Source organism: Bipolaris sorokiniana (assembly GCF_000338995.1).
Source record: "Bipolaris sorokiniana ND90Pr unplaced genomic scaffold COCSAscaffold_6, whole genome shotgun sequence".
NCBI classification, from domain to species: Eukaryota; Fungi; Ascomycota; class Dothideomycetes; order Pleosporales; family Pleosporaceae; genus Bipolaris; species Bipolaris sorokiniana.
The window spans coordinates 478,071-504,205 of NW_006911900.1; the positions used below are offsets into that span (position 1 = coordinate 478,071).

At 51.0% G+C, this 26,135-nt stretch overlaps 12 protein-coding genes across 12 annotated transcripts; 5 read left to right on the forward strand and 7 right to left on the reverse strand.

The window, feature by feature from the left end:
* Nucleotides 1-113: 113 nt before the first annotated feature.
* COCSADRAFT_314408 (uncharacterized protein) lies at nt 114-1,469 on the forward strand. Its single transcript, XM_007701153.1, has 2 exons — nt 114-563; nt 685-1,469. The coding sequence occupies exons 1-2, from the start codon at nt 224-226 to the stop codon at nt 1,329-1,331; spliced, it is 987 nt and encodes a 328-aa protein (XP_007699343.1). The 5' UTR covers nt 114-223; the 3' UTR covers nt 1,332-1,469.
* A 137-nt stretch (nt 1,470-1,606) lies between these two features.
* Nucleotides 1,607-2,829, reverse strand: COCSADRAFT_159782 (uncharacterized protein; the record flags this gene model as incomplete). The annotated part of the gene is made up of 2 exons (XM_007701154.1): nt 1,607-2,581; nt 2,635-2,829. 2 exons carry the CDS (start codon nt 2,827-2,829, stop codon nt 1,607-1,609), a joined length of 1,170 nt encoding a protein of 389 aa, XP_007699344.1.
* A 537-nt stretch (nt 2,830-3,366) lies between these two features.
* On the forward strand, nt 3,367-4,864 carry COCSADRAFT_140946 (uncharacterized protein). Its single transcript, XM_007701155.1, has 3 exons — nt 3,367-3,591; nt 3,653-3,914; nt 3,972-4,864. The coding sequence occupies exons 1-3, from the start codon at nt 3,568-3,570 to the stop codon at nt 4,499-4,501; spliced, it is 816 nt and encodes a 271-aa protein (XP_007699345.1). The 5' UTR covers nt 3,367-3,567; the 3' UTR covers nt 4,502-4,864.
* Nucleotides 4,865-5,891: 1,027 nt separating this feature from the next.
* On the forward strand, nt 5,892-8,196 carry COCSADRAFT_189818 (uncharacterized protein). Its single transcript, XM_007701156.1, has 2 exons — nt 5,892-6,861; nt 6,915-8,196. Exons 1-2 carry the CDS (start codon nt 5,906-5,908, stop codon nt 8,062-8,064), a joined length of 2,106 nt encoding a protein of 701 aa, XP_007699346.1. The 5' UTR covers nt 5,892-5,905; the 3' UTR covers nt 8,065-8,196.
* Nucleotides 8,197-8,361: 165 nt separating this feature from the next.
* On the forward strand, nt 8,362-8,970 carry COCSADRAFT_87679 (uncharacterized protein; the record flags this gene model as incomplete). Its single annotated transcript, XM_007701157.1, has 2 exons — nt 8,362-8,485; nt 8,591-8,970. The coding sequence occupies 2 exons, from the start codon at nt 8,362-8,364 to the stop codon at nt 8,968-8,970; spliced, it is 504 nt and encodes a 167-aa protein (XP_007699347.1).
* Nucleotides 8,971-9,381: 411 nt separating this feature from the next.
* On the reverse strand, nt 9,382-10,845 carry COCSADRAFT_88200 (uncharacterized protein; the record flags this gene model as incomplete). Its single annotated transcript, XM_007701158.1, has 1 exon — nt 9,382-10,845. One exon carries the CDS (start codon nt 10,843-10,845, stop codon nt 9,382-9,384), a length of 1,464 nt encoding a protein of 487 aa, XP_007699348.1.
* Nucleotides 10,846-11,459: 614 nt separating this feature from the next.
* COCSADRAFT_115799 (uncharacterized protein) lies at nt 11,460-12,870 on the reverse strand. Its single transcript, XM_007701159.1, has 5 exons — nt 12,680-12,870; nt 12,522-12,626; nt 12,284-12,461; nt 12,031-12,232; nt 11,460-11,978 (listed from the first exon to the last, which is right to left on the reverse strand). Exons 1-5 carry the CDS (start codon nt 12,833-12,835, stop codon nt 11,552-11,554), a joined length of 1,068 nt encoding a protein of 355 aa, XP_007699349.1. The 5' UTR covers nt 12,836-12,870; the 3' UTR covers nt 11,460-11,551.
* Nucleotides 12,871-13,916: 1,046 nt separating this feature from the next.
* COCSADRAFT_36156 (uncharacterized protein) lies at nt 13,917-14,970 on the forward strand. Its single transcript, XM_007700921.1, has 3 exons — nt 13,917-14,010; nt 14,070-14,492; nt 14,552-14,970. The coding sequence occupies exons 1-3, from the start codon at nt 13,944-13,946 to the stop codon at nt 14,908-14,910; spliced, it is 849 nt and encodes a 282-aa protein (XP_007699111.1). The 5' UTR covers nt 13,917-13,943; the 3' UTR covers nt 14,911-14,970.
* Nucleotides 14,971-15,249: 279 nt separating this feature from the next.
* COCSADRAFT_88470 (uncharacterized protein) lies at nt 15,250-16,475 on the reverse strand (the record flags this gene model as incomplete). Its single annotated transcript, XM_007701160.1, has 2 exons — nt 15,250-15,595; nt 15,652-16,475. 2 exons carry the CDS (start codon nt 16,473-16,475, stop codon nt 15,250-15,252), a joined length of 1,170 nt encoding a protein of 389 aa, XP_007699350.1.
* A 1,540-nt stretch (nt 16,476-18,015) lies between these two features.
* Nucleotides 18,016-20,183, reverse strand: COCSADRAFT_355913 (uncharacterized protein; the record flags this gene model as incomplete). Its single annotated transcript, XM_007701161.1, has 1 exon — nt 18,016-20,183. One exon carries the CDS (start codon nt 20,181-20,183, stop codon nt 18,159-18,161), a length of 2,025 nt encoding a protein of 674 aa, XP_007699351.1. The 3' UTR covers nt 18,016-18,158.
* A 199-nt stretch (nt 20,184-20,382) lies between these two features.
* COCSADRAFT_115807 (uncharacterized protein) lies at nt 20,383-23,714 on the reverse strand (the record flags this gene model as incomplete). Its single annotated transcript, XM_007701162.1, has 4 exons — nt 20,383-20,911; nt 21,411-21,839; nt 22,311-22,414; nt 22,494-23,714. 4 exons carry the CDS (start codon nt 23,712-23,714, stop codon nt 20,611-20,613), a joined length of 2,055 nt encoding a protein of 684 aa, XP_007699352.1. The 3' UTR covers nt 20,383-20,610.
* A 451-nt stretch (nt 23,715-24,165) lies between these two features.
* On the reverse strand, nt 24,166-26,116 carry COCSADRAFT_115812 (uncharacterized protein). The gene is made up of 4 exons (XM_007701163.1): nt 25,926-26,116; nt 25,607-25,877; nt 25,075-25,560; nt 24,166-25,028 (listed from the first exon to the last, which is right to left on the reverse strand). The coding sequence occupies exons 1-4, from the start codon at nt 26,099-26,101 to the stop codon at nt 24,408-24,410; spliced, it is 1,554 nt and encodes a 517-aa protein (XP_007699353.1). The 5' UTR covers nt 26,102-26,116; the 3' UTR covers nt 24,166-24,407.
* Nucleotides 26,117-26,135: the final 19 nt, after the last annotated feature.

Here is a 26,135-nt window from a genome sequence, read left to right on the forward strand (position 1 = left end):
ATGCCCGACCGACCGGACTCCCTATCGCGCCGCCGCACTTATCGCCATCTGTCCCCCAGACACATCCTCCCAACAGCTTGGTGATAGAAGCTTGGTTACTGTCTCCCTTGTTTCGTCATCTTGTACTCCCGGCTCTCCAGCTATCCGTCTTCTCTAGGCACTGCCCTTCACCTCTTGCTCCCCCGCCTCCCCCCCTTTCAATAGCACTATCAACGCCACCATAATGGCTATCGGCGATGTCCCCTCTAGCCCCCAGCAGGCCACGGCGCCGCCTCAACCCATCGACATTGATGCCTGGACTGAGCAAGCAACCGTTGCCCTGGGCTCTGTAGCCATTTCCGTCCCTGGAGATGCGCCTCAGACTGCCTCGGTTACGCTTGCCATTCCGCTCGATGAGCACGATGCGCCCGCGGCTGCTGCACACCCTGTAGGTGCTTCAGCAGCCGCAAAAGAAGGCGGATACTATCATCGCAAGGAGCCGCTTCGCCGCGACAGCATGAAGCGGCGCGAGGCCCTGCTAAAGGGGAAAGAGGGCTCCAGGCGCAGGCAGAGATGGGAGAATGGTACGTCTCCCACCCTTTCTCTTAGATACTCGCTTTTGCACATAGCACCACTACTCCTCCCATGAATCCCTGAAACAATCACCATTCTCACAACAATAAAAATTGATCCGTGACCCATCAGATCGTCTCCTGAACAACCCCCACGCCGAACCCCCGCTTCCCAGAGACTGGGAAGTCCACCCAACCTACACCCCAAAACATGTCCCTTACTACCTCGCCCCGCTCTGGGACCAAGGCCTAAACCGCCAATCCACCGACCGCCGCTCCGCCGCCCTCGCCCAAAAAGCCTCTCAGAAAACCATCGTTACAAACCCGTCTGCTCCAGGTATCGTCCCCAAGGAACTCCGCGACAAACTCAAGCGCTCCCGCGGCGCTAAGGGGCTTCTGATGGATCTCGAGGGTCAAGTCAGGGGTTTCGTGGCGGAGTGGCATGAGAAGGAGCGGGAAGCCGCGCAGTTGGGTGTCCCGACTGACCCCGACAGTGAGGACGATGAGATTGTTTTTGTGGGGCGGAATGGGCATATGAATGATGTTTCTCCCTCTTCGTCGGCGGTGCTTCCCGCCAAGAAGGAGCTTATGCTTTTTGATACCCCCGAGGAAGATGTTGGGGGGTGTTTTGGAAGGTGGCTAGTGCATCATATTGGGGTTTATTATGGGTTGAGGACTTGGAGTGTTACGGTGGGGAATCCGGCGAGGAGGGAGGCGTATATTGGGGTCAAGAAGGGGGTGGAGGGGGGGTTGCCTAGGCCGTTGTATGGATTGGTGTAGGTGTCATGTGCATGGTGAGTAGAAAGGGTGTATATATGGTTCCAGTGGATTAGTAGGCATGTTTTGTACATGGTAGAAGCGCATATTCCACTCTTTGTTCGGTTCAAGACTACACAGTAAGTATTGTAAAGACTTGGAAGACATCATACACTTGTTCATTTCCTCATATCACCCCAAACACGCTAGTCGTAAAAGAAAAAGGGCGGGGGGGATCCATATAGTAGTATTCAAACTTGGGCCTTATATACCTCAAACCCAACCTCTTTTTATCTTACTCAAAACGACGCAAACGCCAACTCATACGCGAGCGCAAGCGTCATCCTCGCATGCTGCAACATATGATCAAAGCTAAGATACTCAATCTTATCCTCCGTCGTATGAATCTTATTATCACTATACTTGAAATCCGACTCAATCACAAACGCAGAGGGGTACCCGGCTTTTGACGCACTGGCGTGATCCGAGCAGGCATACCCACACTTTGTCAGCACATACGGGATACTGCAGTAGGTGGTAATAATCTTCTTGATAAACTCGGTGAGGCCCGGGTCGACAAAATCCGTGATGACGCCCACAGACTCCGGTTCGCCTGCGTCGAGCGTCTTTTGCACGTAGCCAGTCATGTCTTGTTGCAGCATAGCTTTGACGTTGCGGTCTGCGCGCTCGTAGGATTGGAAGATTGCTTGAGAGCCCAGCAGGCCGCCTTCCTCGGCCGAGTACCAGTGGAATTCTACCGTGTTTTCTGCTTCGCCGGCTAGGATTTCGGGGGATTGCAGGAGCACGCGGAGGGCCTCGAGGATGGTGACGGTGCCGCTACCGTCGTCGTCGGCGCCGGGCGCGGCGAGGAAGGCGGGGAAGTACAGGTTTATGCTGTCTTGGTGGGCGCCGATGACGATGGTCTTGTCGCTTTTGCCAGGGATCGTGGCGATGATGGAGGATTGGCCCCAGGGGTGGGGGAACGGTTTTACGGTTGCGTTGACGGCGCCGGCATCAACAAGGGTTTTGTTGACTTGACTTAGGAGCCAGGCTGAGCTTTCGGCCCCGTAGTGCGACTTGTAGTAGCGCGTGTGGAATGAGGTGAAGGTCTCCAGGTGGGCGCGCATGTTTTCCTTCTTTAGCTCCTTGAGGAGTGGATCGATGGCCTTTTTGTGGATGGGCTTCTCTGGGAACTTGACGCTCTCGGCGGAGACCTTGCGGTTCAGCGTGCCGAGCTCCTTGTTGTGCGTGATGTCGAAGAAGTTGATGTTTTGCTGCGGTATAGTTAGTGCCTAATTTATCTACAGTGTCATATGAGATGACATACTTTGCGCAACTCCCACTTTTCGTTTTCAGTCACCCATCGCGTCTCGCCAGGTGAGAGCTCGATGAGATACTCATCTGGCTCGGTGATAGTGACCTGCTGCTGGTCCTGGAGCACAGCTTGGTGGTCTTGAGGCGACGAAACAGCTGCCGCGAGAGCAGCAGTGTAGAGCGGTAGCAATAGAGTTGTTGACTTCATGGTTGTTGGGTATATGGTTCGGAAGGACGGTGAAGGTTGTATGTTGTAAGGCGACTGGTTGACGCGGTGATACGGAGATAACGGCCAAGCCGCCCCAATGACGCGCCATCAGCTGTTTGGCGCTAGTGCAAGTCTAGCAGGAGGTCGCTGGTGAGTAGATTCTTGGGAAAGTCAAGTTGAGAATATGTTTTGTTGGTCATATTGGATCTACACAATGATTCGTATAGGTTCCTCTATAACTATTTTTGTATCTCCCCTCTTGTGTCGATGACCATGTTCTGATGATTGGATGGTTGAACTAGAAAAAGTGGTTCTTGTCAATACACGAGAGTCGGGCGTTCAGCCTAGCTACTACTACTCAGGGTAATAATATGTACGGTCGAATATTATATCCACAGTGTTATCCATATTAGATGTGGTACTACCGTATACATACATACAAAGTTTCGCTAACCGTCTACAACCCATGTCCAAATGTCGTCATCATATCACTTGTCAGAATAGGCACCCAGATACCTTCATCTATCCATTACCAATCACCTATCAACTTGTGCGTGCTGTCTCTTTGATTTATTGAATACAGGTAGTGATAGCTCCGATTCTCGCTTTTTTAGCCTAAATCCGGCACCGAGGTCACGTTCATCTTTGCATGGAAAGGACATTTCCCCACACCACGGGAAAGCATCAGATTACGAAGATCATTAAACCACTGCATACTGCTACTAGTTTGAGATCACCATGACGGAATTTTCTATTGTTCTTGTTAGTAGCAACATTGACACGCAACAAAACAACATGTGCTAATCTTCGGCTTTACTTGAAGGTTACTGGCGGAAACACCGGCATTGGTTATGAGACCGTCAAAGCATTGTATGCTTCGTCAAAACCCTACAAAGTCTTGATGGGCAGTCGCTCTTTGGAAAAAGCCAAGGATGCAATCTCCAAGCTCAAGACCGAGGTTCCGGAATCGAAATCTGAAGTTGAGGCAATTCAGCTCGATATTGAGGATGACGAGTCCATTGAGAAAGCGTTCGAGGAGGTCAAGAGCAAGTATGGTCGTCTTGACACTCTAGTAAACAATGCAGGTATGTCATAACTTGTCTGGATGTGATAGGACTAGACTCGTTTATTCAGATGGACAGGTGCATCCTTTGACAACGATCTGCGCAAAGATTCCAGTCCCAAAAGTATCCGCGCGGTCTGGGACAAAGCCTATTCGCTCAATGTCACCTCGACTCAAGTCGTGACGCATACCTTTGCGCCCCTCCTGATTGCTTCGTCTGACCCCAGGTTACTCTTTGTAACCTCTAGTTTGACCTCTTTAAAAACTTGCTCTAATAGCATTGACTCCAAGCTCGTCGATGCAGGCAAAGCAAAAGGCTGGCCCAAGCCTCAAAACCCGACTCCAACAGCCTACAGAGCCAGCAAAACAGCGTTGAACATGCTAATGTTGAGCTGGGTGATAATGCTTCAAGCAGATGGCGTAAAGGTGTTCGGTATCAGTCCAGGGTTCTTGGCTACGGGGTTGGGAGGATTGGGGCCTGACCTCTTGAAGAAGTTCGGTGCAGGGGATCCAAGCGTTGGTGGCGAACTCATCAGGGATGTTGTTGAGGGGAAGCGAGACGAGCATGCTGGCAAGGTTATCAACAAAGATGGTGTGCAGCCGTGGTAAGTGCGTTGTATCGGGTCGTGGGGGAGGTTGGGATGACAACTCTCTCTCAGAGAACAAGACTCAACCGGATTCAATCACACTGCATACAGTCGTTCAGTCTGTACCAATGTGTAGAATGTGGTACCTCTTGTATCTGCACTATCCTTACATTCTTTTGGCTCATCATGTCTTCTTGGGGTGCGAATTGCTTATTATCTAGTAAGCACTTGTACTGCACAATGCGGTCATATCAAACATCTCCAATCTAGACCATTGTGTGCTACGTTGGGGGCAGCCGCATTCGCCTCGTCTCGCTTGTTCAGGTCGAAATCGGTAATCTTTGGCTACAGCTTGCTTGATAATAGAGAGGTGATATCTGCAGAGAAAAGGCTCTGGATAGTCAAGATATACATATTATGCAGAAGCTACTCTAGCCCTGTCTGTCTCTGTAATCACATCCACAGCAACAGTGACAAGCCTTGTAGATGCCCTCATATTCATCGGTACATCAGCTGCAATTAAAATGTGTTGCATAAGAAGAGATAAAGGAAGAAACCAGAAAAAAAACAGTGGAAAACGGCTTCCGTTGCCATGACCCACAGCGGGCCAGCTACCTGATTCTCGAAAATCCAATGGCGCCATAGGTTGGCCGTTAGTAGTGGAGCAAGACTAGTGAGCCGTTTGGACAATTCAGCCCTGTATTGGACCAACCCTCAAATTCTTTCCAACCTAAAAAGCCTCTACCTTCTCATTCCAGTGATTTGTACCCATATTGCCCAGACTTGCGTGCAATTCGAGGATCTGGGCTACAAAACACCTTGAGGATGGACAGGCCTTGTTGCAATCGACGCATCATCGGGGCCGTAAGCTAACTATTCACATACATATAGGAAGAATCAAAGTAACAGGTCTTGCTAATACTGAGATGGAGTTTTTCTTTGGAAACTGAACTTGGGCCCTTTTCGGATTGGGTCTAAAGTTCAAAGTTCCAAGTTTCGCGGCTCAATGAAATTTGGCCCCCACCCAGCCATCTTAACCGGACATCTGGCCCCCAAAACACGGCTGGCAGATGGGCAACTTGCAGTAGTACTACACAGCATTGACATTAGTTCCCTGTCGGCCAAGTACCTATCAGGCTTCACATATAACTGTACAATGTATGATGAGCTCTGCAGACTAGGCTCCGGCCCCTGCCTCAGCTTTGTACGATACCGAGGTGCATGACTTTGCACCAATGAGAGGACTCCCAAGAGGTAGGATTGGGAAAGTGCTTATGAGGATTAATCGAGCCGGGGAGTACGATATCGTCCTATCTTTCGGCGGTTACAAAAGCGACCGTTGGCAGACTTTATTCCAGTCTAACAAAATAAATACAACAAATCCCAAAGAGCGGGCTCACACATTGAGACGGGGCCTCCTTCTGCCATGTCATCAGAAGACAAGTCGATCTATCTCGGACTCTGGACCAATTGGTCTCACGGGTCGGTAGTAGGTCTAACCTACACAACCACACTAGACAATGGCGGCTTGTTCATCGCTTTTCTCGCCCTTTTCGTCGCGTTTACCGGTACCTGTTTCTGGAGCATCATCTCCTTCACCGTCCACCAAATCCTGAGTCGATCCTCTCCTCAGAATGCCATCTACCACCAACAACAAGCTATTCTTCGCAGCTCCGACACCAGCTCTGCCGCATTATGGAGGTTGATAAGGCTGTCATGGGCCTGGCGTAAGATATCGTGCGCCGCCTCCTTGAAAGCAACATCAATACCGCTAGTTGCGAGTCTAGCTACCTTTACTGCATTTACTGCAGCTGGTATCTTCTCTTCACGCGTTGCCTCATCTAGAGGCAGTGAAGTCCTAGTTCTTGGGGACAATTGCGCTACTGTGAACGGTTCTCTCATAACAAGGGAAAATGTTGCCCTGACCCAATACTACATTGCCAGTCGGATCAGATCGAGCCTCAATTACAAAGCAAACTGCTATTCAGGGTCAGATTCGACAGAGCTCTGCCGCACATTCGTTCGAAACAGCCTTCCCATTACAGTCACACGTAGCGACTCGTGTCCTTTTGCAGGAAAAGATACCATTTGTCGCACAGAGAACGGGGCCATTCGCATCGACTCTGGACTTTTGAACAGCCATCACGATCTAGGCATCAATGCGCCGCCTTCATCTCGGTTCCTCTACCGCACTGTCAACGAGTGTGCCCCTATACGCGGCAAGGGCTACGCACGGTTTAACACAACAAGTGTGCCAAACACCATGCAGCTCTTATATGGAAGTGACCCAAGAGTATGTCCAAAAACAGAAAATTGTACTATGACATTTGGTTATGGAGTGCGAGTGGGTAGTACCCTATCACGCAACCAATACACAGTCACGTGTGTGCTCCTCCCCCATTACATATGTACCAATCACTGACTTCAAATGGTAGGACTGCTACTAAATGGCAGGTGAACGAAGAATTCTCGTATCTTAATGAATGGGAGCCAATACCTGAGCTGGAGGTGCCCAACGCAGACATCAGTGTCCTTTTCTTGGAAATCAACGATGTTTTTTTCTCCAGTCCGGTGGATGATCCTTGGTACAACGCACAAGCAGGACCTCGCAGCGGATCCACATCCTTGGGCAATACGACTTTCTACTATAGCGACCAGCCGGCAAGGACTCTCGCGTGCGCTCAGCAGTATCAATTTTGTAATCCCTCTCTTCCCAAAAACATCAGCTGTACGCCACTGATGGGGATATTTGAAGCTACTAGACTGGCTGAAACAACCCTTTTCACAGATCCAAAAGCTAGTAACACCTTCCGTTGGTCCTCGCTGGCGATCAAGTATATGGCAAATGGTTTTAATGAGCTCATCACCGTATTGCGAGGTGGGGCCCTTCTCGCAAGCGACACCCTCTCTGGAGTTGGACAATTTGCTCTACCTGACAACCAGTGGGAACTTGAATTAGAGCATTGGTTCAAAACCACCCTTGCCGATCTTCAACGAGCAATGCTCGACCAGGCCACCGGACCAGCAGACAAAAGGGCGGCTTCGTTTCATTCTGGACCTACAACCGCAGAGGCACGCGCTGTCTGCCAGAACCAGAAGATTTTATCCGACTCCTACACCTCTTTCAACGTACTCGGTATAATACTCATCTTCTCTATTGGCGGTCTCATCGTGCTCATCTCGGCTTTTCTACCATCAGCGACTGCGCACTTGCAGAAAAAGCGAAACCCCTTCGCCAGCCTGGAATGGGTCTCAAACGACACATTGCAGCTCCAGCGGCTAGCACACGAGGCCGTCGGTGCAGGAGAGTGGAAGGGCGCATGCGACGATTATCCACGTACGCGAAAGAACGATCTCTTGGCCGTCCTCGATGTAGCCGACCGAAAGCATCCCGTGCTCAGAGTAGCACCGAGGGCAGCCGACACCATGGAGACAATAGTCGAAGAACAACATTACGGTGTGCAGAAAGAGGACGATAGCATGAGGACACGAACATACGACTCGGCACAGACTTCTCTCCTCAACGTTGAGATCCCACGCACGTCTTTGCAGCTTTCACGGCGGTTTACAGGCGATGTATGTTAGTAGTAGTCCGGCTTGGGTAGACTAGTCCAGACTCTCCCAGCAGATGGGGAAATACAATACGAGCAAAACTCCGAGTCGTAACGAAATAATAAAAAATGTATATTAGAGCAATAACAACGCCGTACTAGTCGCATAGCACGCCAATCGCGCTAGATAATTACGTGACATGTGCCTCGGCTGATGCGATCTAGTATTCCGATAAGCCATACAAACATATTTACATACATTTACCCTTTACCTTCACTTACACATTCCTCATTCAATCACCCTCAATTGAAAAAAGTAAACCTTTCCCAAATGCCAACAACACGAGGCCAACAGCACGCCGCAGACATGGAAGCAGCGCTAAAACTCTTCTTCTCATCGCCTCGCTTCGCCGTCGCAGGCGCATCATCTGATCCGCACAAGTACGGCCATAAAAGTACGCCCCTACATAACAAAACCCTCCACATCCCTAACCCCCTCCAACACTTTCTTTCGCTCTAGTGCATGTGTAGCTAGATAATACCTAACACCCCCACTTCAGTATTCGCATGGTACCTCCGCCACTCCCTCCCCGCTGTCCCCCTCAACCCGCGCTCTCCCACCGTGAAAATCCTAGACCAAGACCACACCACCGTTGCCTCTCCAACCGCGCTCACTGATCCCCCTGCATCTGACTATTCGCTCTCCGTCATCACGCCGCCGAGCGTCACCAAGAAGCTACTGAAGGAAGCGAAAGAGGCTGGGATCCCCGCGGTGTGGTTGCAGCCGGGAAGTTTCGATGATGAGGTTTTGAAGTATGCGAGAAGCAATTTCAAGGCGGCAATTGCGGGAGAGGGAGGCTGGGGGAGCGAGGGGTGGTGTGTGTTGGTGGATGGGGAGGAGGGGATGAGACTTGCGGGACGGGAGGGGTCGAGGCTTTGAGGGTCGTGTGGTTGATTGGGCCAGGAAGGGATTTTTATTGGAATAGGTAGATGGCCGCAAGACTCTCAAATCATATTGTGAAATTTGATTGCAGAAGGCGGTTTTGGTACCTTGATGTTGTGATTTGCATAAAAGTGCGGAATGTTGGTTGAATTGCGATCTGAATTGAAGCCGCTCTAATCTGGAGAAGAGTAGGAAAAGTGCGAGATATTGTTGTTTGAAGCGGTGTTTGAGAGCAAAATTCCTTAGACCACCTCTGCTTCTCCAACGGTATATGGAAGTTGTCGAATTTTGACACAGTGAGAGAATATCACTGTATAGTAGGGCATCAAGAGTTGTCCAGAATGAAATACATTCAATCATAACTCATTGCTATCTAGGCCAAAACAATATCCGAACCGGCAAATTTAGTTACAAATCCTTGGCAACAGCCTCCAAAGACTCCTTGAAAATCTTACATGCGTCCGTCAATTCGCCCTCACTGATAGTAAGGGGCGGGATGAACCTCAGTACATCGAATATTGAAGTGCTGAGAAGAAGCATATTACGCTTCACACACTCCTGAACGACCTTTGGTGCTATCTGTGGCTGACTTTGTGCGTGTGTTGATGCAGTGTTTGAAGACTCGGATTGGAGAGCTGGGTTCGCAAACTGTACACCGACCATGAGACCAGAACCGCGAATATCCTCGATCAATTTTCCTGCCTTGGTTCCAGACGCCTTCAAGTCATGGAAGAAGGAGAATATCTGTTTCGAGCGCGCGGCAACATTGTCAAGAATCTTCTCTTCATGGAACGCTTTTATGGTTGCTGTTGCCGCAGCACATGCGACGGGGTTACCAGCATATGTTCCACCCATTGATCCAGGCTTTTGCAGGTCCATAAGCTTCTTACTGCTTGCAATTCCGGACAATGGGAAACCGTTGGCGATACCCTTGGCGAAGATGAGGATGTCTGGTCGTACTCCAGAGTCTTGGACGAACCACATATTTCCTGTGCGGCCCATGCCAGACTGAACTTCATCGGCAATGAGGAGGATGCCGTGCTCATCGCAAATCTGCCTTAGACCGTGCATGAATTCTGGGGGCGCAGGAACGTAACCGCCCTCTCCCAGTACGGGCTCTAGGATGATAGCAGCAGTGTCCGAGGGCGAAGTTTGCTGCTGTAGGGTGAGCCTCATTTGTAGCAGTGCCTGCTTAATGAGTTCTTCTTTTGGTGTATCTGCAGAGACACCAAACTGGCTGTAGTATGGGAATGCTGATGCAAACACACCGCCCATCAACGGCCCGTGACCCTCGCCGTAGATGGTTTTGGAGCGTGTCATTGAAGCAGTGGCGTTTGTTCGGCCATGGTACGATCCTTGCATAACGATGATGTTGGGCTTCTTGGTTGCAGCGCGTGCCAGTTTGACAGCTGCTTCAACTGCCTCAGCTCCAGAGTTCCAGAGAAAGACGGTATCGAGAGACTGGTGCGGGAGAATTGGAATGAGCTCTTTGATGAGCGCAATTTGTGCGGCGCTGAACCCAATGTTGACTTGTGCGTGGGTGATTTTGTTGCATTGTGCAGCTGCGGCCGCACTGACTTTGGGATGACAATGACCGAGGTTTACAACGCCAATGCCGGCAGTCATATCGAGGAGCTTGACACCCTTGTCTGTCGTGATGTATGTGCCTTTTCCATCTTCAAAAACGTGCTTGGTGAGACGGCCAATGCCTCTCGCAATGTGCTGCTCTCCGAAAGCCGCTGTATCCATATCGGAGGATGCTGGGTGTGTTGTAGAAAATAAGCGGAGAGGTGTTCGAATAGGTTTCGCAACGACTGGCAGAAGGTTACGAGGAGCTGACAAGCAAACTCTGGAAACGACGGCGGCCTTCATTATGTAGTCTTGTGGAGAAACACTAAATGAGTCTGCCTTGAATCAATGTTCTTGATAGAGGGGTCGGCTGGACACGGTTTGACGTAAGGTAAGCCAGGATCTTCCTCCGTACGTGTGGCGCTAGACGCCCTACACGCGCTCATGTGATCGCTTAAACTCTCCATATTCGTCAAAGCACTCGCAGAAGCTTCTTCGCTAACTCGTTCAAAAATTTGCAGGAGGCCGTCTTGCCAACAACTCAAATATGTGTCTTTCATTCGTTTGATCAAAAGCCAAAGCATGGGCCGTGATGTACAGCGATAGATTTCGGTGTTACGTAACATAGAGACGCCGCCGGCGATTAAGGCGCATATGTGTATGCTGCAACACATGGCAGCTTGATAGGTCATCTTAGTCTTATAATATGCCCACACCTTTGAGTAGATACACGAAATCTCAAAGTGGTAAATAACGGGAGTTGGCGGCCTTTGCCTTGTCAAGGACTTCTCATAGCCGTGGACTGTCGGCCTCGGGTAACCTGCCATCAAAGATGACTGCAGCCCTTGCCACTCTGGCTGATGCATGCCACATAGCTGCGGGATAATGACTCCCGTCTGACTACTAGCAATACCAGTGTGAGATATACGAGTGTCCTGCTGCTCGCTCGCAGGTAGAACCCATGGTCCCATAGTTCTTCTTCTCCACTTGTGATCGGCTATACATAATTCTAGTGGTTCCCGCTCCATGGCATCACTGGATTTGATTTAGGTCCAGTGACAGTTGATGTGACAGAAAACTTGGTTTCCTTGATGATATTCTTCTGACTGTCTCCATCGCTGTTGTCGCATTCGTCGTTGTCGCCAAGCGTCTGAAAGTTATCCATGGGAATCCCGCGCGAACGTGATGGTGGTTGCAGGTGGTGAGACCCTGATGGATATGCCCTTCCCGACGTAGCACCGGGAGTATTCGAGCCTACGCTTACTCGGATGCGAAGGGAAAGGAGAGGGCGAAGCGCGGGGAGAGATCCGGCAATAAGGCCGATTCCTTCTTCAGTAAGGGACCAGAAGCCAATCTTTCCAGTGCTGAACATGAATTCACCAGGATCGCTGTAGAGGGTGAGGTACTTGAGCCTGACGATTGTGGCTGTCGAGGCACTAAGCACAGTTAGATAGGGATATGTAACTGGAGATTGTGCAAGGGCCTTACAAAGAAGCAAGTGCGAGCATTACTACGACCGAAGCCTTCACCCTGGTTTTCATCTGTACATTCCATAGCAGAATTGCTGGTAAGATTGAGAGACTAAAGTCTGCCGCAATCTCAATAGCTGAGTAGAACAAACTGACGTTCGTGTTGAGTTGGAGATTGCATACACCATTGGATTCTCCCCACAACGTGTTGATAGGATGGCCTGGTTGGATCAGTCAAACTTCTTCGTCGACCCAAATCCCCATTTACTCACAGATGTTTGCAATGCCGATACAAAACACAAGCGCAGCAACGATACAGGCGCCAATGAGAACCCATAGTCCCCATTTGATGAAGTCTCGGGTAGCAGCGATACGTAGCAGCGCTACCGCAACACTGACCTTGATGAACATGGCACTGACGCAGTAGAAATACTCAGCAATGTAGAAGAGCTACATTTAGTTAGCCACAAGGTTATCTTGTTGTCATTGCCGGATGCCTCGGATACTCACCTTTATTCCTATTGCCATGGTCGCGGGAGGCAAATCGCGAGAGAATTGCCCAGACCCGTAAAAGCAGCATACTATACAAAGGGCGGCAGTGACTGTGAAAAGAAGCTGAAACGTCAGTAAGCAAGAGTTCGTACTGAAAGTTGGTTCTATAGACTTACAATACCAAGCAACATCAGATAATCGTCCATACCCCATGCTTTCCTCCATATCCTAACTCCAGCACGCAAGAAGAAAGTGACCCAGGTCAACGCCAACAATACAATAGCACAATAGAGAAGTGCCACACCATCACCTGCCACCGGAACGGTCGCCATGACTGCAACTTGACGTAAATGAGCGTGAGAGAGGCAGAGGACCGACAGAACCAAAGAAAAAGCGGATACAAAGGAGTATGGAGCAGCTCCCCAGGAAATGTATTAACAAAGACAAACGGTTTGGCTCCGGTAATATGGTACGTAAGAGTCGTTTTGATTCCATCTTGCCCCTGTCTCGACGCGAGTATTTGGCCAGACAAACATGCATTTCAAAATCGCTTCCAGGCCTGAGACGTTACTACGCTAAGCTGTGAAAATCTTTCCTAAAGTGAACCTCACTACTCTCAATATGATACTCAACTCCGGCAACTACGGCAGGACCCATAGGTGTCGGGCCGGCTGGATGGTAGCACAACGGCGTGATCTCGACTACTGAGTCGCGTAAATTTAATGCCGTATGCAACAAATCCTTCTACGCCACCATGATTGGCTCTTCGTATGTATGCAGCTTTCCCCCTGAGGAGCTTGACCATGGCTTGTCTAATACGTCTGGGATTTTTCAGCATTTGCAATGCCATTGTTTGGGACGTCGGCGTGCAGATCCTATGCAAGTCGCTCAATCGGGCCATGAGCATTTACTTGCGCAGTTCCCACGCGGGCTCGGCGGTTCTGGCTCCGGAAGTACAGTTCCACCCAGGTTACACTCACCACCACACCTGGGGTGCACCAAGAGAGACCCCTCGCAGTAACCCAGAATAACGCTTTGAGACTTCAGGATAAGAGTGCACTGTCATTACAAACGGTGCGGGAGCAGGCAGGCGACACCATGGCGATGTAAAAACTGTGAACTCAATAGGCTAGCCTATGATTCACAGCACATGGCAAGCGGGTCGCCTCCTGCTCTGCCGTGTTAAACTGGGTCTCCGACGGCGCCACCATCCCAATTTGGACCTCTTCCTTGAAATTCTCCTACTGGTCTGTCAACTATGTTTGAGAAAACGTTTCTGGCCTCAGGGTGGCAGCAGCTTTCCTTTGCCTGCGCTTGTGCTACCCAAATCTGTCTGCTCGTGCATATACGGTATGGCCCGAGTTGGTTGCATATCTTTCCTTGGATCTCCCGTTGTCTATGTTCACATCCGCTCACCTGCATCAAACACAATTATCCACAATGGCTTCCTTTGAAATCAATGACTCCGACCTCACCGGCTTTCAGGGCAAAGTCGCCATCATAACGGGTAACTAACGCTCCACCCAATCACACAGCTTGAAGCCAGGCAACTAACCTCTTCGCCAGGTGGGTCTTCTGGCATTGGTCTGGCAACAGTCGAGCTGCTGGTGTCTCTAGGCGCCCTAGTTGTGAGCGGCGACATTCAGCCACCACCGGTGTCAAACGCCAACTGCCACTTTGTTCAAATCGACGTCAGAAACTGGGCAGACTTGACCAAGCTTTTCAAGGCTGCCAAGGAGAAGCATGGCAAAATCGACTTTGTTTTTGCCAATGCCGGAATTGGCCCGCGCGCAAACTACCTGGCTCTCGAGGTCGACGAAAATGGCGATCCAATTGAGCCCAATCAAGACACAATAGACATCAACCTGGACAGTGTTGTCAAGACTGTCACAATCGCTGCGCACTACCTCAAGACTCAACCGGAAGGTGGATCCATTGTCATCATGGGGTCCAGCACGGGACTGCACCCAGTTCGCGCAGTCGACTATTGTAAGCCACATCCAACTCGCCGATCCTGTCCAGATCAACCTACTGACGGCATTCTGCAGCTACGGCCAAAGCCGGTGTTCTAGGTTTCGGCAGGAGTTTTGCGCGCCTAGTCGAAGTAGCTGATCTACCTATTCGCGTTAACACTCTTGCCCCTTCATGGACGGCAACCCAAGTCTTGCCTGATTTGAAAAACCTACTCGCTGCCGTCTCCCATGACTGCCAGACACCTGACGTAGTAGCTCGTGCAGTTGCTTACTTGATGGCTGATAAGTCGAGGCACGGCGAGCTTATTTTCGCTAGCAACGGCAAATACACTGAGATCCAGAACACTATTCTTGCGCCAGCGTATGAAGCCATCAAGGGTGATGATCTCAGTGATGACGCTGTCTTGGCCAAGGTCATGGCTCTTGCTGGTTAGAAACGCATATCATGTCCCTTTTTCCGATTCGCTTAGTTTACTACTCTTGAAGATACCAAATTAAATAAATAACTAACTTCGTCTGCAATCATGATTCAGTGCGACGCCCCGTTGTCGAAACTTAATCTCATTGTTTACCACTCTAGCTGCTAGTGCCTACATCCCACGTGCGGAGAAGAAAAAGCAATAGTTATACCCCACAGATAAATGGAGATGGTAGATAGCAGAAACAATGCAGATCAATTCACTGCACCAACGCGGGCAACGCCAAGGGATTGTTCTACGGAGCATAGCCCTTGTATAAACGTTCTATTCTAATAGTCAAATAAGAGGATATTGTTAAATACCCTCTTTTCTAGTTACGCTAGATACCGGCATATTCTGCAGATGCCAGTTCTCACCTGTTTGTTGCAACTTTATACAAGTGCCACGCGCCTCCAACTCTACTTGGTCTAAACTGTGCATACGATTCGACGAATTTGTAGCCTCTAGTAAGACGAGTGGCGAAGACTTCCACAGTGGTGTATCAGCTTTGCTCGATGTAACGATGGTGGAAAAGAGGAAAAGCGTTATGGTAAGGTATATCGCGAGTGGGGGCGACATCCAGTAAAAAGTGACGTCGAAGAATTGCTCTTTGGTCCACTCGATGCCTTGGTGGGGAACTGCGTTTTTCCCGGTACGAAGGCTGGTTCGCCATATCAGTACAGAACAGATGGGAATAAGGACTCTGGTGTAGCTTACGTATTGCTCATCGAGATGGCAATGTTGTTCATCCTTCGTTCGAAGCCTCCTTTTACAGTCGATCCGTTACAGTACGCTGGGCTGTCGCCGAGGACGTCTGTAACAATATTAGGGGCAAGTTGACCGGTAAAGCTATAGTTGGCCTCGTTGGGATATATAGCGGCTGCACCGGTGAGTGATTTTGCCATCAGGTATTCCCATTCGGTGATGTCCGTATCGCCCACGCAATATTCCTCATTGTCCTGGCCCGTAACGCAGTACCGGTATTGGCTATCATTCGAAACTCCTGGCTTTATTTGCCAGTCTAGGTCGATCTGCGTGTCAATGACCTTGGTCTGCATCGTCAAGTTATAGGTAGAATTCAGTGTTTGAAGACATAAAATCAAGCTGCCTTGGAAACCTTTCCAGTTAGCCGCATCGTCCCTCTGACCTACCCAATCTGCTCTTGGGTTGCCGTTGTGATCACAAGGAGGATAGTAGGCAACATATGTGGTTGAGATGTTCCGTAGGGGTGCATAATTCTCTGCACGGGCATCCGGATCCTGCGTATCAATCTGTGTGTTCATCCAGAATGTTTCAGATATGTTAACGCCCGTTTGATCCCGGCTCCAGGACTCTGGACCGACATAATACATACGTGAACCATCTGGAGAATAAGGCCCAGGCTCATCCATGGCTCCGTCTGCGGAAATGTCTTCAACAAAAGAGCATACTGCAAGCGTTTGATACGGTTCCCAGGTGCAGACTTCGGCTTGGCAGGATCCTATGACATCCGAAGGGCTTGAAACGTCATCAAGTATACCCGCAAGTATGCCTTTAGACATGTGTGGATGATCTGAATACCATGAGCTTAACGAGAGAAGTAAGTTACGGCACACTAACACATAATAGAAATTCGAGATTGAGAATCCAGGTCGTATTCCACAAAACTTGCATTGGTGGCGTCATTGACGTATTGTACCGAACGGCCTATGATGGCACTTGTAGGCGAGGAGATACCATTGGTGCTCCTTACTTCAATCGTAACCGATTGCTGAGCAAACGGCGAAAAGCCAAGTAGTAAAATAGTCGCGATTGCTCCGACGGACACTAGATGTCTTACGTCGTGAGCTTCTCAGGAATTCCGTTGCAGGCAGGCGGAGGAATACTTACGGACGAGTGCTCAAAAGTAACATGAGACTGCCTCGGGGCCCGCGAGAAGCCTCTTCGAATCTACTGATATCGAGAGTCGAACGCTCATTACGCAGATACGACCATTTAAGTTGACCGATGCAGGCTGATACCGAAACAAGCAACGCGGACTGTGCGACCTGTGAAAGAGCGGCGATAGTAGTAGCCAAGCTGAAACCAACTGGCCAATTCTTGACCGGCTTATCTCTGTAAAGAATGAGCAGCGTGATAATTGCGCCGAGCGCTGTCGTCCCTAGCAGCCATGTGGCAAGCTCCCACTTCCAGGATCGTAATGAAGTCCATAATGGTCTTGATGGGCGAGGCTGGTGCTCATCATCTTCCATAGGAGTGGAAATTCGTGACGTCAGCTCTCCATGGACTGGCGAATACCCCATTGCTCAGTAGGCTGAAAAGAGCATAAGACAGGATAAACCTGATAGATGGGCGAGACCGTCAAATATGTACTCAAGTAGTTAACAGAGCCAATCAAAACCGTGGTGGCTGTGACTATTATCTAGCGTCCTCGGGGCGCAGCCAATATATGCATATCAGCCGCATTCATGACTTAGCAGCCTGGCGAATCGAACGATTGTATTGCCTCCATCTGGTTGCACCCGCGGGTTCATCAAACTGAACATTAGCCCAGCCCAACGAGCGAGGCACTTCGCTTGTTACTAGCGTACTATGGCAAGCACGTCGCGCTGGCAGCTGGCAACGTAGGCAACGCGTACTGGTCGAAGAACAAAAATATATAGCAGTTCCCTGTGAAGCTAGATCAGCTTATAGACAATGTCATGTTCGAGCCGCGACAACGGTCTTAAAGGAAAGCTAGAGTGAATACTGACCCGGACAGCGCAGACTGAGAACATAGAAGGGTGCATACACAGAACTGGTTGACACTAGCCAGACACTAGCCAGACACTGCGCACGGCCACCTACTAACTAACGTACCACGTGCGTGCCTTTCTGTGTAGCTGAAATTTTGGTGGGCCAGAATGAACCAAAGAGAGCAGGTGTTTCGGCACAATGCTGTCTTTGATTGGCGGATTCCCGCTCACCGGGTTTTGCGCCACATAGAAAGAGATGTTATTTAAAATAGGTGCTTAAAAGCAGTCCACAGGCACGGTCTTAAACTCTCTTAGTACGCTATCGTCGTGCGTCAGGGCTATTCCTCGTTTCCGAAGTCAGTATAGCGTTGAATTTATTATAGTCAAAGATGTAGATATGTTTACTGATACCTATTCTCTAATCCTCTTTCCAAATCCTGTAGTATCCCTAGATCCAAACATTACCTCGTAATCAGCTCTACCACTCTAGTATTCAACACGCTCCATAATCTACTTCTTAGCCTTCTTCCCAACACTACCCCCTACATCCCCACCCTGATCCTCATTCCCATCCCCACTCGCCTCCTCAATCCCCCTCTTCACCCCCTGCGTACTCGGTATATTCTCCATGTCAAAAAGCTCATACCTGTCCTTCATCCTCCATGCAATAATGCCAGGCAGCAAATTATCGTACTTATCCTTCCTAGTAAACACTTCTCGATCATTTATCCAAATCTTCCTCAACCGCTCAGGCTGCTCTTTTTCGAATTCTACGCCTGACAGCATTTGCAAAATTGCGCGAACGGAAATACCATCTTCGGTGGCTTTGCTACCGAGGTGGTAGGCGTTGATGCGTTCGATGTTTGCGTGGCGCCATAGAAAGAGGATTTCCGAGGGGACTTCGGATGTTGAGGCGAAGTCAAGGGGCGCGGTGGTTATACCTTCTGGGTATTGGAGTATTGAGATGCGGGTAGGGCGGGCAGGGGCAGGGGTTGGGGTGGTTCTAGGAGCGGGTTCAAGGGCGGCTTTAGTCGAGTTGTTGAATTCGATTACTTTGGCGGCTTCTTTCTGGATTTCGAAGGCGCGGAGGTAGGCGCCGTCTTTTGTTGGTATGTCAATGTAGTTCTCGAGTTGAGAGCGGATTTCGTCACGGAGATGCTTTTTAGATACTGGGTCTGCGGCGGGGGTTTTGGGGTCAAAGAAGTTGTCGTCAAGGATGTCTTCTTCGTCTGTTTCGATGAGGTTGATGATGCGTGCTTCTTCTGATTCGTCGTCAGCGATGCCTCCTCCCTCGTTCCCGTCTCCCCTATCGCTGTTATTGCCGTCACCACCTCCACTAGGACTCCTTCCTCCTCTATTTCCTCCTACATTTCCTCCTCTTCTACCACCACCACCACTACTACTACCCCCACTCCTTCGCCCCCGTCTCCTCCTCCTCTTCCCGCCCCCAAACTTATAGTCATCAAAATCAACCTTATCCCTCATCCCCTCCCACTCCCTCCACCTCGCCGCCACCAGCGTACCAAGAACCTTAGGCCTCAAAATCCCATACACCTCCTTCGACATCTTTAACGGCAGCTCCTCCTCCCCACGCAACTTCTCACTCTTCTCCTGAATAATCTCCTGCATGTACACCCTCGTTTTCAACGAATCAAACGCCATACCCTCGCAATTCCTCTTCCAATTCCCCACTTTGAACACATTATCGAAATCCACAAGGCGCCCCTTATTACTCAGTACGTACTCCAGAAACGCGATGAGATACGGTCCGCAACTTGCACCGCCATCGCTCTTGAACGCATTATGCTCTGATTGATTAGGAACGTATTTGACAGTTTTGGTATGGAAGGCTCCATCTTCGAGTCCTAAGACGCGCTCGACACCGCGGACCATGGTTGCAGCTACTGCACCCGGTACAAGCATATGATTGATTTTCATTCTACCAGGCTTATTCTCGCTGGGCACAAGACTAAGCTTGCCATCTACCCAGCGCGCAGTCTTCTTGCGCTTGTCAATGATAAGGAGACCGCAGTGACCACCGTTTGCCATCATATCCTTGGATACCGCATCGTTTCCTCTACTTCCGTTCTTGTCCTGTGCCTGACCCATCGCTCTGGATAACTCCATGAACTCTTCTTTTTGCAAAGTTCCATTGTCGACAGGTATAATAATCCATCTATGCTTTCTATCCCGCACGGATTTCAGTGGGTCGCCGTCATGATCCTCGTCAAACACGTACTCGGCATCGTGGCCACCGATGTCGTATAATATGCCGCCCTGGTACATTGGTAAGATGTATACATCGTTGCGGTGGTACTTGAGGGTTAGCAAGGCGAGGACGGTGTCGATACTGCTGGATTCGAGCCAGTGGGCGGGATCGTCGGAGTTAGTGGTCGTGATGTTGAGGTACTCGCGGACTTCGATTCTGCGGTCGAAGTTGTTGTAGCTGAATTTGAGAAGGGGTTCTTTGAGCCAGTTGCGGATGTGGTCGGTGTCTGTTTGGGTGGTGGGGGTGTCTTGAGTAATTTCGGCCATTTTTGTTGGATATTAGGGAGGAGGTCAGTTCGAGTCAAATGGGACTTGATAAGATAGTAATCAGTATGAGGGAGGAATTTTTTTTGGTTTACTCGAGAAAAATACCTCAAAGAAATGGATAAAGGGGCTTTTGTTCCTTTGTTGGAGATCAAGATGCACTTTCATGTTGGATTTGTTACATTGGAATTCTTTATCAAGGGTCTCGACACTGTAACTTGGTTGGAAAAAGTGTAACGACTAAATTTGAGAGTTGAGCGTCTTGTTCAGTCTCGTTGACACTTGACCATGTGATGTGACAAGTGACGCTCTTAATCATAACCCAATAACCCAATATCAAGATCAAAACGTAACCCCATCTCAACGCCTCGACCTACTGTAACCAGCTCTTCTCTTCTTCAGACCACATCTATGACCCCGTCCCCTCGTCCTAAGTTACCACATTCCGAGGATCCGTAAAAGGATTCATAGTCTCCTCTTTCCGCTCCGCCGGCTTACGACCCCTCGCATCCACCGCACTCTGTTGACAAGGAAGTCGGGAGCTAACTGAGAAAGCAGCAGGAGCCGGTACACTAGGAGCATTCGACGCAGAATATTGTCCAGCAGCAGCAGCATTTCCACTCGCAGTAGGTCTTCTCGAAGGAGCAAGATTCTGCAGTCCAATCGGGCGCTGTCGATCAAGTTGATTCATGCGCGCAGCAAAAAGCGCCATGAAAAAATATCCAATCATCCTGTCAAACCGTCAGCCCTTTTGTCTCCCCCCTCCCAACAAAACAAAATAAAGTAAAAAAAACAAACTTACGTGCAAGCCCCCATAACCCCAACCACCGCCCCACTAACCACAATACTCTTCGCCCACCACCCCCAACTCTCCAACGCGCGCATCACCCCATCATCCTTCCAGCAAGTCCCATACCCCTGGTTCACCTCACCCCCCGGCAACGTATCCAGCAAATACATCCCGAGCACATTAACCAGAAAATGCACCCCCAGCAGCACCGCAAGCCCCATGGCACACCGGTTCGTCACATGCGCAACGACAACATGGAGTCGAAGATAACAAGCCAGGATAGCAAGCAGGAAAACCGGGTTGAGAATGAGTGCCGCGATGACCGCGCTGTTTTCCACCGATTAGCCTTGTCTTCTCTCTCCCTCTCTTCCTCACCTGGAGCGCCCGGAAATACCAAATGCATAAAGAGGCAAATAGAAAATGGAGATAAAACTCACAACTTCCCCCCCTCCCCGCCCGGCATCCCCAAACTCAACCACATAGCCCCCTCCCACCCCTCCCTCCCTTCCAACCGATCCAAATTCACAAATGTAACCGGCAACTTCCTCGTCTTGACCACAAAGCTAAACGTATCCACCGAATCCCCAGGTTGAGGGCCTGGAGCCGTCTCGTCAACGTCCCAGCACTCGACTTCAAGGCGCATGGAGAGCAGTTTGTGGGCGAGGGCGGCGCAGAGACCGAGTTGGATGCAGGCGAGCAGGGTGGCGAGGGAGAGGAGTTTGATGGTGGTTGGGCGCGTGGGGCCCGGCCAGGAGGGCGAGGTGGCGGTAGTGAGGAAGGAGGTGCAGGTGCGGAGGGCGTGGATGGGGGTTCTGCGGGCCATATTTTTTTTAAGAAGAAGAAGAAGAAGATAGGGATTGATGGTGTTACTCGATGGAAAGTATTGAAGTGCGGGAATGGAGGTAGGAGGAATTGAGGGGGGATATGTGTTTGAGTGAAGAAGATGGATAGGGAACAAGTTACAATTACATTTCCCCCGCCTTTGGATGTGGTGGTAGTGGTGGGATGGGTACCATGGGCGTTGTATCGTCAACATCGTGAATGTTGGGGTAAAGGGTCTACATGTTCGAGCATCTGATTCGACTGCCCTCAATGTTGGTCAACGCAACCAGCGGAAAGAGAGCCAACAGGGCTGAATGACAACATGACACATGATTGAATTAGCAAAGAGGAACATATAATTAAGGGGGGGGAGGTATCAACTTGAATTTCAACTACATAAAAACATTGGGCTCGGGTGTGTGGGGGGTTGCATGTTTAGACACTAGGGAGGGAAACAAAGAGGCTCATAACATTGAAAACGAGATTTGATCGTAACCAAGAAGGCATGCCATGTTCACATGCGGCTGCGATAGGGTCGAGGAACAGGTGGCTGGAACAGCCTATCCGGCAAGCGGTTCCCATACTGATCGAAGCGGTAGTCCTCCTTTTGTTCAATCCACATCTGCCGCATGTCAGCCTCGAGCTGACATCTACAGCTTGCTACCATAGCGGGGAGCGTAGCCAGCCTTGTAACCACTCACCTCGCGTTCGGCGTACTTCCTGTCCAACGGCACTGGTTGCGGATTTAGTATTTCTTCGTCGCCAAAGCCTGGATCTCCTTTGAACCTACGGGCGTAGTGGGCTGCGCCAATAGGCTGAGGGGCACCGTATTCGGCATACTGTGCTCCATAGGGGCCGTACTGACCTGGGCGTTGATTGCGGGCGTTGCTTTGGTGCCAAGTTTCGCGCTCAGGAAGACGTTCCTCAAAGGCTTCGGCGGGACGGCCTAGGGGCTCCGGGTACAGGCGGTTCTGCTGGTACGTCTCGCGCGTCTCAATGGGATACTGGGAGCGGTAATGGTCCTGCTGCTCGAAGCGCTCATCGTAGTGGGACTCGTAGCGGGGGTCACGGCCGTGTTGTTCCCAGTGGGCATCGTGGTGGTGAGGAGGAGGAGGAGGAGCACGGCCGCGGTCATCGTAGTGCTGGGGGCCACGCTCGCGTTCATCGACATAGACCTCACGGTGTTCCTGGTAGTGGGCAGGCGGCTGGTGGTCGCGCTCAACCCAGACATCGCGATGTTCCTCAACACGCCTGGGAGCACCGGCATCGCGTTCAATGTAGATGTCCCGGTCAATGTGCGTCGTGTGGGTAGAGTGGTGGGCATGAGCGGGAGCGGGAGCAGGAGCATGAGCGGGAGCAGGAGGCGGAGGAGGAGGAGCCTCTTGATGAATCTCAATGTCGATGTGCGTCTCCTCCTTCTTCTCCTTGTCCTTCTTGGAATGCTTGGGCTTGTGGGGCTCCTCAATAGGCTCCAGAGTGGTCAAGTAGCCGAGGACCTCGCGGAGACTGTTGTGGGCAATTGCGAGTTCCTTTTCTCTGTTCTCAAGCTTTTCCTTCTCGCTGAGCAGCCAGTAAACACGGTGCCTCATGCCGACGCGGCGGCCATCCTCAATGTCGCCAGCGACGCGTTCAGTATGGGGCGCAATGTTCTCGAGGGCGCCGCGCACATCGCGCATGCAGCCGTAGACCCATTTGGATTTTTCGTGGTTGGCCTCGAGGATGTCGTGGATTTCGCGGACCGAGAGCAGACGGCGCACCTCTTCGAGATCAGAGCGGACGCGACCGATGATGCGCACGTAGACGGCGTTGGATGGACCGACATCACGCACCCGCTTGGCCTTTGTGAGGAACTCGGCGAGCTTGTAGGCGCCTCCGAGAGCGGTGGCAGCCGCGCCGAGGGTGACGAGGTCTCCTTTGACCATGGTGAACAGCAGGACAGGGCGAGGAAGCTACCGGGTTGGTGAAGTGAGAGATCAATTGAGTGAAGGAGTGCCTGCGTCTCTGCGGGTACCTAGCGCCAGCATGCCGCGCAGGTTCAACCGGCAGCAAGAAGTGGGGATGGGCGCTTTGGTGCGTGTGTGGTAGTGGTGGTGGTGGTGGAAGTTGGGGGAGTGTCAGTTCAGCTCAGCTCAGGGCAGGGCAGGGCAGGCCAGCTCTGACAGGGGCCGAGTGCTGGAGCTTTGGGGGGCTGGGGTTCTAGTCCGCTTAAGGCCATAGCCGCCTGCACCTCATCACCCAGAGCGACCAGCCCGAGGTCTAACCACCAGCCTTGCAACTGTTGTCCAACCCCACCGAACCGCTCGCCCTCCATCTTCTGCCCCCGGCGGTGCCACTGCGATCGTCTGCGGCCAGCACGCGCTCCGGGCTGCATGGGCTCGGTAATTGACGCGTTCAAGCCGGTGATTTGGCGTGGCTGTGGTGGTGGACGACGTGGTTGCGGTGGCCGTTGTTATACGAGCGTCTGTTGTTGTTGTTATTATTGTTGACACATCCTCCACCTCCTCGTCCTGGCTGGCTGATACACGCTTGGATCATCCCCGTTGCACCTGTCCTGTCAGCTCCACACCCTGGCAATGACAACACAACACTACCCAACGCCAAAACCTTGATTTCTGCTATCTGCCGTACTTTGCAACAAATGCCCGAACCTTGGCGTCGCTCAGGCTTAGCTCGTTGCCTTCTGCCTCTAGTAGCTCCCGGTCCTTGTCCTCGAGCTCCGCCTCCATCTTCTTCACCTGTGCGTCTACTTTGCCATTAGTCAGCCTGATCGTCCCGAACGGCGCGTGCTTGTAGAGAGCGGCCATGATGACATCCATGTCCCCATCGGCTTTGCTCGACCGCTCCGCCAGCTTCTCGTGCGTGCCCGTTGCCGACGATTCATAGTGTTCCTGCAGCTTCTTGCCGCGTTCCATCTGAGCCTGCATCAGCGAGTCCTGCAGGCTCTCAATCTTATCGTGGTTGAACGAGATGCCGGCGTGTCGAAGCGCATCTTGCAGCGCTACCGGCAGATCGAGTGCATTGTTGGGCCTAAGCTTGACCATGGGCGTGAAGGCTGCCACGGACGATTTGGCTCGTTTGTGTGCAGGTGTCGGTGCAGGTGCCACATCCATGTCGGGCATGCGCTTTGCAGCTGCGGCTTGTACATGTGCCAGTGCTTGCTGGAATTCGTCGTCTTCTTTTGTCTTTGCAGCGACGGTATCCAGCCGCCTGCCCATGTATTCAAGCGTGCACAAGACCTGCCAACGTTAGTGACTCCCAATCACTGCCCAAAATGGCACTTACGTAGTTGAGCCATGCACTTCGCGCTTGCCCCATATCCCTGTCCTTGCGTTCCTTGACATCCGCCATTGGCTTGCGAATCTCATGCTCAACAACCATTGTCGCGACAGAAGCAATTTCTGAATGCAGTTCCTCCAGTTCTGCTTGCAAAACTGCTTTTCTTTCCTTGAGCTCGGCCTCTGGTTCATCAGAAGTCCCGTTTTGCCCACCTCCAGTGGCGTGGGTCAGGTATATGGTGTCTACGCGCGCCTTGATTTCAGCAGTACGAAAGGAAATAATGGCCTTGCACCACTGCTCAACCGAATTTTCGTCTTCGCTGGCCTCTGGCTCCGTCATGATCTGGGATACTAGTCCAGGCAGTTTGCTCAGGATTTGGTCGTCGGACGCAAATCGTTCCGAGAGGTAGCTCTTCAGCGTAGACTTGTCGGCCTCGCTCTCCCGCTGTGCATCCGCCAACTGCTCAGTAATTGATGTAGCAACATCATCCACCTATACTGATCAGTACCGGGCCATTTCTCCTCAAATGGCAGCTTACAGAAACATCGAGCCTTGCCTTCTCTTGACCCTCCTTCCGCTTTCTTTCGTTCCGCGCATGTTCAACATCCAGATTAGGCTTGTCAAGCGCCTTCAGCTTCATCAACGCATCCTTTTGTGCCTCAAGCACCTTGCACTGTGCTTCAATTGCACTAGTCGAGCTCTGCAAAGATTCAATAGCTGAGGCAATTTCGTGGTCCAGGATGGGTCTTGAGGGTCCACCCTCACCCTCATACTGATGCAACAGTCCCTTTTTCTTTAACGTCTGGTACCTGGACTTCGAATCAGTAAATACCGCTTACATCGATTGTCACACCTACAGCTCCAACTCCTCCCTTGTCAGTAAAGTGTCTTGATGCAGGTATTCCTCGATCCATGCTGCGGCTTTGTGATTTGTATCCGCATCTTCGAAGCTCAGGAGGATTTTGTCCAAATCAACCTTTAGACCTCTTTCCTCTACTACGTTCAGTAGGTGGTGAGCGGCTTGCTCCTCCATGGCTCTAGGTTGTGTAGTGCTGGTCGTTGTGTGA